The 12,385-nt window shown below is 41.4% G+C and overlaps 1 protein-coding gene across 1 annotated transcript in view; it reads right to left on the bottom strand.

The window, feature by feature from the left end:
* Window positions 1-1,046: 1,046 nt before the first annotated feature.
* The window catches only part of CD163 (CD163 molecule), a 28,991-nt gene continuing 17,652 nt past the window's right edge, over window positions 1,047-12,385 (bottom strand). The window contains 12 exon segments of the mRNA XM_042991705.1: window positions 1,047-1,257; window positions 4,143-4,203; window positions 4,206-4,277; window positions 5,140-5,235; window positions 6,504-6,611; window positions 6,813-6,848; window positions 7,207-7,515; window positions 8,218-8,535; window positions 9,586-9,900; window positions 9,983-10,075; window positions 10,669-10,983; window positions 11,082-11,396. Of these exon segments, the coding sequence (XP_042847639.1) occupies window positions 1,251-1,257; window positions 4,143-4,203; window positions 4,206-4,277; window positions 5,140-5,235; window positions 6,504-6,611; window positions 6,813-6,848; window positions 7,207-7,515; window positions 8,218-8,535; window positions 9,586-9,900; window positions 9,983-10,075; window positions 10,669-10,983; window positions 11,082-11,396 (2,045 nt within the window). The 3' untranslated portion in view covers window positions 1,047-1,250.

Below are 12,385 nucleotides of genomic sequence, written 5' to 3' on the forward strand. Positions count from 1 at the left end.
GATATTTGCAAATGACATATCTGATGAAGGGTTAGAATCCATAATCTGTAAAGAACTTACCAAATTCAACACTCAAAAACCAAATAATCCAATTAAAAATGGGCAGAGCAGGTATTTCTCTAAAGAAGACGTACATATTACCAATAGACATGTAAAAAGATGCTCAACATCACTCATCATCAGGGAAATGCAAATAAAAAACCACAGTGAGGTACCACCTTGCACCTGTCAGGATGGCTAACATTAACAACACAAGACACAACAGGTGTTAGCAAGGATGTGGAGAAAGGGGAACCTTCTTGCACTGCTGGTGGGAATGCAAACTGGTGCACCCACTCTGGAAAACAGTACAAAGTTTCCTCAAAAAGTTAACAATAGAAGCACCCTATGACCCAGCAATTGCACTAATAGGTATTTACCCCAATGATACACAAATACTGATTTGAAGGGGTACATGCACCCAAATGTTTATAGCAGTGTTATTAACAATAGCCAAACTATGAAGAGAGCCCAAGTATCATTTGACTGATGAATAGATAAAGAAGATGTGGTATCTATAGACAATGGAATATTACTCAGCCATCAAAAGGAATGAAATCTTGCCATTTACAACGATGTGGATGGAACTAGAGTGTATTATGCTAAGTGAAATAAGTCAATAGAGAAAGACAAATAGAATATGATTCCACTCATATGTGGAATTTAGGAAACAAAACAGATGAACATATGGGAAGGGGGGAAAAAAAGAGAGAGGGAATTATGTGTAAATGATGAATCACTGAATTCTACTTCTGAAATCAATATTACACTGTATGTTAACTAACTACAATTTAAATAAAAATTTGAAAAAAAACTAAAGGAAAACAAATTTGTTTTGATTTGGTAATAAGAAGAAAATTGTTATTTAAACCAAACTAGAAAAAACATATATGCAAATGAAAACATCTTCAAATGAAAAGACATCACGTTACATTTATCAAACCCCTCAAAAAATCAGAAAGCCTACTCAGAAATTCATAAAATCAAGACCAGGAAGTTAAGACAAATTCAAATTAGCAATATTCCCTTTTATTTAATCCCTTTGACAGTCTTAAAAACAGCTTTGAATAGTTACATTCACCAATTTAATTTTTACAAATTCAGCAGCCTTCTTTGGGATACGAGGAGATACAGGAACGTACTGTAATCTTCAGTGGACGAGGGGGATTCTTCCTCTATTCAGTAGTTCAGGTCTTCTTCATCAAGGTGTCTTAAAGGCTGAACAAAAGCCATACATGGAAAAACTGTTATTTTCCTCTTCATACACACTTGTAAGGAATTCCATTATAATGTAATCTAATGTGTTCTATTACCACACGCATGTGTGTGTGCACAAAACACACACACACACACACACACAAACTCACATGTATTAAACAGCATGCTACTTTCCTGAACAGAAAACTTAAATGCAGTGATCTGCAAACTTCAGTGGGCCCAAGAATGATGCCTTTTTCATAAAACTATGATGTATACCAAAATACCATTTTTACAAGCATCCCCATGTAATTCTGAAACAGTGCTTCAGCAGTGATTACGCTTTAAGGAAAAAGTAGTTTAATGATTATTCATTACATCAGAATAATATTCCTATGTTCAAGATTATAAATCAAAAGGCATTTGTAGTCTTAATCTAATAACGTTATTAGATTTTAATGTTTCTCTACACATATATACACACACATGTAATCTTATAGATGTAAACATATTTAATTATATTTGATAACATGAGCACATAAATGGAATGATATTGCACGTTTGTGGGTGATTTTTCCTTTTTCAACTAGCTGCACCATAATTTTCTAGCCACTGCGTCACTGTCATTCACTTTTTCCAGATTTTTGCCATTACTAACAATGCTGTGGGAAGGAATCATTATATGTGAGCTCTTTATCTGCATGGATGAAGTTCTCAGTGGGAGAAGTTCTGTATGAAAGGATGTGAAGCGTTTAAAAAATGATTAAGAGACATTTTTTAGGTTGCTTTCGGCAAAAGCTACCACACCTCTCATTTCCAATAGCAGTGTCTAAAATTTTCTCTGTATTCCCACCAGCGATATTGGCACTGTTTTAAATTTTTGGTGGCCTGTTTTATATAAAGTGATATCTCAGTGTTAATTGTAATTGGAACCTCCCAGACATACTGGTGAATTAGAGCATTTGTAAATGTCTAGGTGTCACTCGAAATTCATTCTGTGTGAGTTGTGTTTTCATAGCTTTGCCGAGTGATCTATCACATGCTATCCTTTAACAATTGTTAAGATATATGTATATAGATAGAGAGATCTATCTATCTACTCTCTCTCTCTCTGTCTATATGTATACTATATATACTATATATATATATATATATATATATATATATATATAGTAACACCTTGGTTTGCAATCATAATTCATTCTAGAAACATGCTTGTAATCCAAAGCGCTCGTAGATCAAAGCGAATTTCATGAACCATTGGCTCATTGTGACCATGTGACTTTTGGCATCGCGTACTACTCATTGCAAGACATCACTTGTTTATCAAGTTAAAACTTATTAGAAATGTTTGCTCGTCTTGCGGAACACTCGCAGAACAAGTAACTTGCAATCCAAGGTTTTACTGTATATATATTTATCCTTTTAATGCTATATATAATTTATTAGCTTCTATGTGTATATATGTACATAAATGATTTGACACTTTACATTTTTATACTTTTAAGAGTTCCGACTTTAATCCTGTGTCTCAGTCTGTATTTATTTCCACAACAAAACCATACTTTTGCTATATATAATTTCTAAATGTATAGTCCCCCCAAAATAGTTTTTTTAAAGATAGAAAATATCTGCACTATCTCATTTCACCATTTTTCTTTTTGATGTATAACTTAACAAATTTCTTGTCTATTCACTCTTTTCCCTTGTTACACTTCCTGCATGAAAAGCAAATTATAAAATGTAAACCCGATTGTGTCTTGCCCCAGCTTCATTTTTCAAAGTTCACTGCCTCCCTAACAGGAGCAGGCAAAGCCGCCCATTATAGGGGTCTACGCAACCTTTCTGCTTTGATTCTCACCACTTCTTCTCTCTCAGGTAGACTGCAAGATTTGCATTAAACGATCGTGCCTTTGTCAACAGTATCTTTTAGTTATGTGTCTTCAGTGCTCAGAACACCATTTGTCACCATAAACACGTACAATACATATGTTTTTCAAGATTTTTATTTTTAAGTAATCTCTACACCGAACGTGGGGCACAAACTAACAACCCTGAGATCAAGAGTTGCATGCTCTACCGAATGAGCCAGCCAGATGCCCCTGTTCAATACATATTTTGGAAGGAAAAACTTCTTTTTTTTTTTTTTTTTTTGGAAGGAAAAACTTCTTATTGTTCCCCAAAGATGTGGTTCTTTTTTATGCCTCCATATTTTGTACATGCTATGTCCTTGCCCTAAAGTTGTCTATCCTTCAATCATCTGATATTTCCCTTGAGTATCACATCTTCCTCAGAATCTCAAACTTTCTTAGGAAAACTTTCTGTATTCTTACAGGCATCGTATACTACCTTTACCATAACATAACATTATACAAGTGTTGACATAAGTCTTTTCTCTTTCCCCAAATGACCCTTATAATATCTTGAAAAGATTTTTTTCATACTAATTTACACAGTTCTTCCTTAGCTCTATGATCTACCACTGTTATTGCTTAGAATATACAACTAAGAGTTGGCCAAGAGTCACATCGGGGCGCCTGGGTGGCTCAGTCGGTTGAGTGACCGACTTCGGCTCAGGTCATGACCTCATGGTTTGTGAGTTCGAGCCCTGTGTCAGGCTCTGTGCTGACAGCTCAGAGCCTGGAGCCTGCTTCTGATTCTCTGTTTCCCTCTCTCTCTGCCCCTCCCCCACTCGTGCTCTGTCTCTGTCTCAGAAATAAACATAAAAAAATGAGTCACATCTGTAAAGAGCTGTTATATATTCTGAAAGTGGATATACATATATATTAATATATATGGAAACATGTGTATATATATTCTTTTTTCCTAATACCAGAGGAGTTCTCAACTTTCAAAAAAAAAATGTACCTGTTTTGAACAACATTGAATAAATTCTCCTCACTCACCTCCCTGGGTTATAATTCCCGTTTTCCTTTTCAGTGCACCTCAGAATGGTCTTCTTTTTCATCCAGAAACAGGAAGAGATTTAGACACAGAAATTAGCCCAGCATCACTAAAATCATCTGACTCATTGGGATTTTCTGAAAGGAAGAAAATAATTACTGGGAAATAAATCAGACCTCCCCTCAAGTGCCTTAGCAGCTCTTTGAACATCTAAACACATTGCCCACAATTAGGAAGGCAACCAAGTGTGATTTAAGGGGCACAGAAAGTCTTTCCCAGGCCTTGTACATGTTTTCCTGACACAGTTGCAGCAAATACCAAGTACCTGGGATTGAAGAAGTGAGGTGGGCCCTTGTCAGATGGTAAGGAATACTGAGAAGGTGTTGAGCGTTTGTGGAGAAAGTGGGTATTGAGAGATTTCTTCCAACCCAGCAGAATTCTGCTGCCCAGAGACAGAATTCATGCACTGTCGCTAAGCAGAAGTTGGAGGACAAAGAAAGAAGAATCATGTAATGGGAAATCAGAGTAATCCTGTGAATAGTGATGGCTTCTATGGGATAAAGATACAGAAATTTTAAGCTTTCAGACTTTTAGGGGGAAATATAGTAAATAGCAAGTAAGAGAAAGAAAAGCAGCAGGAGGTAAGAAGGCAAGAAATTATGAGAGACGTGACGAGTGAAACCACCCTTTAGAAGATTAGTTTCTGTTTCAAGAAAATGAGGTCCAAGTCATAATATGCTTCTTGCATGGTTCCCTGTCCCTCCATCAGACATAATCATAGATCTCTAAGCCAGATCACATGGTTGCAATTCTTATGTTCTCCAAGAGTAATCTGTCGTTCATTTCTGCCTCTCTTCCTTGTGCATCATAACTTCCTATTCCATGTTCGAGATTCCTTTCCACTGCTGTGCACAGTGGAATGCCTCCACTGTAATTGTAGCTACCCGTCTGAACCCCAGGGCTACAGACCCTCAAAGAACCCTCAAAGAACCCACAGACCTGAGGCAGTCAGCACGTCCAGATCATCGGCTTTCAGACAAGAATTCATCTCCCGGTATTGAACTTGGTGGACAGAATTCTCTCCTCTCAAGGAAACTGACAACAGAGGCCCTAGGTTAGGGATCAGCTCGTAATAAAAGTCACCCTCCCTACCAGTGCTTTTCCGCAGCAATGCAAACATACTGAATCTTTACCCATGCCCTTGTCTTGTTTCCATCCGTTCTACTACCAAGCTTTTCCCTTACAAGGCCATGATTAAAGTCAATAGGAGGAGGCGAAACCTCCCCTATTGCCATCGCCTGACTTCCCAGTTTCTTCCCCTAAGGCAGGCAGTGGTCTTCTCTAACTCATCAGAACTTTAAAAAAAAAAATCTCTCTAAAATCTCTCCTCTTCTCTCCATTCTCACTAAAGCCCCTGTCATTTTCCATCTAAACGATTTCGAAATGCTACCCTGGTCAATAACGTGGTCTTCCTTCAACCCCTCATACATCTTGTCATCAAACAGAACTTTCTGAAAAACAGCTTGACTACTTCACCCCCCCACACACACACACACATAGTATTCTTTGACTATTAATCTTCTTACCATGGAGTACACGACTACATACTCTGTTCCTCCTCCTTCTACCGACTTACCGGCAGCTTCTCTCCTGCAACCCAACTTTTACTTCCCCTCAAAACAGCATATATGCCCATCCTTTAAGCTTCTCCACACTTGTACATATTTTTTCTCTTTCCCTATAAAGCACCTTACCCAGTTCTTTGAACTTGATTTTCAGAATGAGCCTCTTAGAAGCCTCCGATTCTCCCCTTGCCCCTCCAGTTAATTACTGCCTTTTCTGTGCCACTTTTTTCCTTATCCATCTTAGTGTACACTACCACATTGCACCTTATTTGTCTGCATGAATATCTCTTCCACTAGACTTGAAATGCCATGGAGACAAAAACACTTGACTATCGATGTCTGTATCTCCAGAGCCTAGCACGTTGCTTCACTGAACAGTAAAACTAATAAGAACTACATAGTGACAGCAAATAAGTATTTGGGCAAGAAAGGATTCCTCCTAAACCATATAAGCATATTCATCCCAAACTATCGATTCTATAATGTCCCAATTAGCATACAGATAGAGTGCAGAAATCATCAAACAGCCCAAACCCCTGTCTCCTCTGAAATCTTGTTCCCTCTTTTTGAGAAGCTGCTTAAATCTCTTCTAGATTCCATCCTTTTGGTTGTTTTATACTGGAGTCTAATATGCATATCCTTGCGTCTACTATGGATATATACTGAGATAATACGTATTTTATCCCAAGAAGCTTCAATCCCATAGAGACATGAGAAAGACCATAATTTGGCTGATACCTGTGAGCAGCTGTCGCCGTCTTCGCTTCTGAATCCACAAGAGGAGAGCAACGAGAAAGGCCAACAGAATGAGGCCAAGGATCCCAAATACGACAAGCGATGAGCGACCTAAGGGCAAGGAAGTATCACAAGAGACGATCATGTCTTAGCTGGAAGACCCAGATCTCTAGTACCATCCTTCTCTGAAATACAGGATTGCCGAAGTACACCTCAGATCTTCAGAACTACCTCTGACCTAAAGTCTCTTGGCAGAAAAGATTCTAAATAACACAGGCAATTGGACCCAGGCTCATAAACCCCACGATATACCTGCAGCCGTTGATGATCTCTGGGCCACGGCGATTTCTGCAGGAGAAAAGAGAAGACTCACTTTGGGGAGTAATATGTAGAACAAATATTTCTATTTCCTATGTGAGCCTTCGGTGCCCGGCAACCAAGTAGATTACTCTTCCCACCTAATACCAGGGTCCCCTTGTTTTCATTCCTTCCGTACAGAGATACATATAGTTACATGCTCTTCCTTTGGTGAAGCCAATGTACAACCATAAATGTTTTCTTCATTCCTTCAGATTGGAAGCATCATGATTCTCTTCCTACTAGATTCCCTGGGTTGATGCGTCTAGTCTTTGCACAGTGCGCTTCACTGCCCACCCCCTTTTTGCTGCCAGGGATTCCACGCTTAGTCCAGGCTCCAGATACTCACCTGAGCACCTCACAGCAGCATCTTCTTTGTGCCCACAGTCGCTGTGCCCCCAGGCTTTGGCAGGACAATCCCACAAGGAAGACTCATTTCCTTTGCACTTGACTTCATTGAGCCATATGGGCCCCGTCCCCTGACCACATGCTGCCTCTTTTAGTGCCTCTAAAGCTGGGCCACAGCCCAGCTGTCGACACACCACCTGCGCATCTTCAAGGTCCCAGGAGTCATCACACACCGTCCCCCAGGAACCTCCATGCCAGAGCTCCACGCGTCCGGAACAATTAGAGCTTCCTTCCTGCAGTCTTATCTTGTCTGAAAAGTCAGAGACACCCAGATCATTTCTGAGAACACAAAAACTTCCAAGAGGTCACAGGCGAAAAGAGAGATTTTAAATTCGTTTTAAATCTCTGTTTGAATACTTGACTTATTTAATCTGCATTTAAAAATATATTTTAACAAAACCTATCCTTTTTGAAACTCTGTGTCTTTTCAGCAAACTGGGCGCATTTCATGCTTGCGACTCAGGAAATGTGAAATGAACGAAATGAACGTTGCATAATGTTAATTTCTCTCAAGGAGAAAGGGTTTAGGAGACAGGTACATAAAAAAAAAATCTCTTCCAGTTTAAGTAGATAGAGAATGACAAAATACCTCAGGACTGGTCTTTTTGACGGCTTCCCTTCTTACACGAGTAGAACAAGATAATATTTGAAACAAAAGTGGGAAAGGGAAGGTAGACTGTTCACGAGTCAAATACTGAATTATATATTCCGTGCTCCTCATTCATGCTCAGAGAAAGCAACCGAATAAACTTTCAAGAAGACCACAGGGCGTGTCACGCTTTTTGGAAAAATAATCCCCGATCCTGAATACCTATCCGCCAAATGAAATGAAACCGATTACACCATCCGGGTAGAATTGGCACCAGAGGTCATTCAGGCCTACGTCGTGAGATCTGAAGAGGCGAGTGGGAATTAGAAAGTAGAGTTTTCATCCAGGCTGGCGGGTACTCACTAGCACACGTGATCCAGGTCTCCTCTGAAGGGCTGGCCGGTCTCTGTTTCCATGGAGAAGACGGGCACTGCCATAATGTGTCGGGTCCTTTCGGACACTGAATGTTGTCCACCCACATGTGCCTGGACGACGTGTCCAGAGATGCAGGGCTGATGGTCCCTCTGTCCGCACAGCCCAGTTGTCTGCATACCACCGCCACCGTTGTTGCAGACATATTACTCTTGCCAACGCTGCCCCAAGCTCCATTGTAGAAAACTTCCAGACGCCCCGCACAGGGGTCTCTGCTGGTTTCATCCGTCAGTCTCAGAGACATGAACTCTGGGGTGAAACACAGAGTTAGTAGTTTCACGTTTTCTCTGAAGGCTCAGAGGACTCCCTCCCTTTACTCTAAGGCGAGCACGGCTTTAAAAATAGGTAGGAAATGTCAACTACCAGTAATTCTTTCGTAACTTCTGGATGCTTCAGTCGATTTTGGTAAAATACAGTATTTTCTAGACTAAATACAGTATAGTTAGGTATACGGCTTACGGTTTTTCTAGTATGGAGTTTTGTACTTAAGGAACTCTTTAGAATGCCTCCGACGATTCGAAATTGATTTCTCAGTCTTAATCAAGAGCTCAGAGACGTCTCTATCCGTTACACAGTTTGGATTCTTCTCCCTAAATTACTGCAATGTTAGCCCGAAGACTTTATTTCATTAGCCTTCTTTTTGCAGCTCTCTTGGCAAATTTTAGGGAGACACTCAGGCACTACAGCCGATGTTGTGGACATGACCCTGAAATGAAATACTTCCTTTTCTGACTCTTCACAGTCGGCTGTGTATGTCCTCTACCAGGTTATGTCATCAAATGCGTATAGGACTTTTCACTTCCCTAAATGAGTCATAGTTTTGTTTTCCCCAATACATTACAACGGACTCCCTTTTTCTGCTTCACAGTAGTTTCTAAAGCTCGCCATGTATATGCAATAAAGGCAGTGGCCTCTTATGATAAGTTTTGCTCCTGTGACAAGTAAAGTTCATTTGACTATCATGAAAAATTACTTGGGTATAATAATTATCTTTTGCTCTGTAGAACGGAGTGCTGGGTGTATTTCTTCCTGTCCCTTTTAATCTACTTCTTTAGACAAGTGATAGGAAACTCCACATATACTTATAAAAGGGCTTCTCGATAATAGTTTTGGGGTCATGTTCATGATGGGCAAGCTTATTTCTGTATTTTTCGCTTCTGAGGTTATATATACTACCTTGCCTCTGAACCTGCTTTTCAGGATTCCCTCAGATTAATATCCCTCACTACACTTTGCTCCCCCACCCACCCCCCGTCCTTTCTTATGTAATTGTGACCAGAGCTTATGTGCAGAACTCACCCGAGCAGATAACCCCTGCATCTTCCTTATGCCTGCAGTTATGGTGCCCCCAGCCGTGTGAACGACATTGCCAAATATGAGTTTCTTTTCCATTACAGTTCACCTCGTCCAGCAAGATGGGCCCCGTTCCTTCCCCAAAATGAGCAGAGCCAGTTGCGTTAATGGCCACTCCGCAGCCCAGCTGCTTGCACACCACGTGGGCGTCACTCAGGTCCCAGCTGTCATCACAGATTGTGCCCCAGGAGCCCTGGTGGTAGATCTCTATTCTCCCAGCACAGCGACCGCTTCCATTTGCCAGGCGAAGTTGACCGCTCCCTGGAAAGGGAAAATAAAGTATTAATAAAACACATTCTTAAGGATTGAGATCATTTTTTATAGCTTGGTCACTGATTCTCACCTATGCAAGCAACAGCGCTGGGGTCTGGAATGGTAGATCTCGTTGGGTCCGGAGACGATGAATTGCACGGGGATAGTGTCTGACTCTGATTTCCTGCAAACAGCAAACTGCTCAGTTATACAAGATACAAAAAGGGTAAGGAAGGGAGGGGACAGATGAGCTGAGAACAAACAGGAAGGTGGTGGGCCAATGGGGGGGGGGGTGGAGAATGAATCAGGTGCTTTGAAAAAGCCAGCACATGGTAAGCGCTGGGTAATTATGAGGTCTGTGAAAATTAAGTTTACTTTCTTTCTAAAAAGACACAGGAGAGAGGCGCCTGGGTGGCTCAGTCGGTTAAGCGTCTGACTTCCGCTCAGGTCATGATCTCGCCCTCTGTGAGTTCGAGCCCCACGTCGGGCTCTGGGCCGACAGCTCAGAGCCTGGACCCTGCTTCAGATTCTGTGTCTCCCTCTCTCCCTGCCCCTTCCCTGCTCGTGATCTCTCTCTCTCTCTCTCTCTCAAAAATAAAATAAAACATAAAAATATATTTTTTAAAAGACACAGGAGATTAATATTCTGGCACACTTCTCATGATCCTTTGAAATAGATCATGCCCTGTTATTTTTGTCCTTTTCCCCTACAGGTACACCTGCCTCTAAGGCACGCCATCCCGGGAAAAGCTCGTCACCAGCTGTCCATCCTCTTACCTGAGCAGATTACAGAGGCCACTTGCCCAGCAGAACAGAGCGATGCACCCAGAGCAGTTACCGGACAATCTCCCATGTGCTGCTCGGTCCCGGTGCAGTGAAACATGTGCCGCCAGATCTGACCACTTCCTTTCCCAAACTGTGCTCCTCTTGGGGTAGAAAGGGCAACTCCACATTTGAGCTGCTGGCAAAAAACGTGGGCATCTTCCATGTCCCAGTGAGAGTTGCAGAGGGATCCCCAGGTCCCAAGTATCTTGAGCTCCACTCTTCCCTCACATGGGGACTTGCCATTCACCAAGCGGATCTCCGTGTATCCTGGAAGGAGACGGGACTTTTAAAAAGATGTCTGTGATGACCTCATCCCACCCTCTTGGCAGTATGGGAACAAACTGAACATGTCCTCTGGGTCTCACTTGAGCAGACGACTCCAACATCCCTGCTGTGGCCGCAAGTCCCATCTGGACGGGAGGCTACTGAGCAGAGTGAAAGATGGGACTCGTGTCCCTCACACTGGAATTCTTCAGCCCAGATCTGTCCGTTGCCTTCTCCAAAGTGAGCTCCCCCTAAGATCGAGATGACTGTTCCACATTGTAATTCTCTGCACAGCACACTGGCAGCTTCCAGAGAGAAGTCAGAATCGCAGACGGTGCCCCATGTGTCGCCATGTCTCACTTCAACACGACCGGAGCAGGGAATATCCCCTCCAACTAGTCTGGGTTCCCTGTGGGCTGAAAAATAATAGTATTTCAGTGAGAAATGACATCACTCCCAGATTTTCCTTCATGATGGGGGTAGAAAAGGGAGGCTAGGGTGTTTAATGATTTTACCATACTTGTTCCCCTTAGCTGTTCTGCCTACAGTTGGGCATAGTGAATTCTAGATCTCCCCATTCCTCGTTGGACCAATGTATCTGAGAGAATTTTTAGAACTTTGTCTCTTGGAATCAACCATTTCCAGAAGCATGATAGCTCTTTCCTTTCAATATTTTATATACATTATTCATAACACCGGGGACCATAGATACGGTGTATCTTCTTTTTGTATTATTTAGCCTTATACTCAGTTCTCTACCCACTACAGTCTGGTGGTGGCCTGATCTCTTTGAATGGTTCTATGTAAAGTGTTGCAATATACTTCCTGTTTTCAAACCCATCGTGGGATTTCTTCTTCCCTTTGCTATATGTTACACTTGACACATGAGATACTCCTTTCTCCTGTTTTCTTTCCTGCCTGACCTGCTTTATCAGAACCTTTCACCTATTCCCTGACCAAGGTTCTAACCTCGATTCTCTCACCTTCCCTTAACTGCCCATAAATATGTTTTCATCCATATGTCTCTCTTTAAATTTATGTTCATAAACATATCTTCTTGGACATCAGAACATAATGGGTTCAAAAGTGAATGAATTACTGCACTGAGAGGAACACAGTAAGTATTCTTTGCTCAATTAATGCGATCCAAACCAAATTAAAATCACTTGAAGGGGCACCTGGGTGGCTCAGTTGGTTAAGTGTCTGACTCTTGATTTTGGCTCAGGTCACAATCTCATGGTTCATGAGTTTAAGCCCAGTGTTGAGCCTACTTGGAATTCTCTGTCTCCCTCTCTCTCTGCCCCTCCCTGCTCACTCTCTCTCTCTTTCAAAATAAATAAATACACTTAAGAAAAAAAAAAAAGAGAGAGCATCACCTAAAATCCAACCACTTCTTTATCTAATT

The sequence above is a fragment of the Panthera tigris genome, chromosome B4 (assembly GCF_018350195.1).
Source record: "Panthera tigris isolate Pti1 chromosome B4, P.tigris_Pti1_mat1.1, whole genome shotgun sequence".
In the NCBI taxonomy this organism is placed as follows: Eukaryota; Metazoa; Chordata; class Mammalia; order Carnivora; family Felidae; genus Panthera; species Panthera tigris.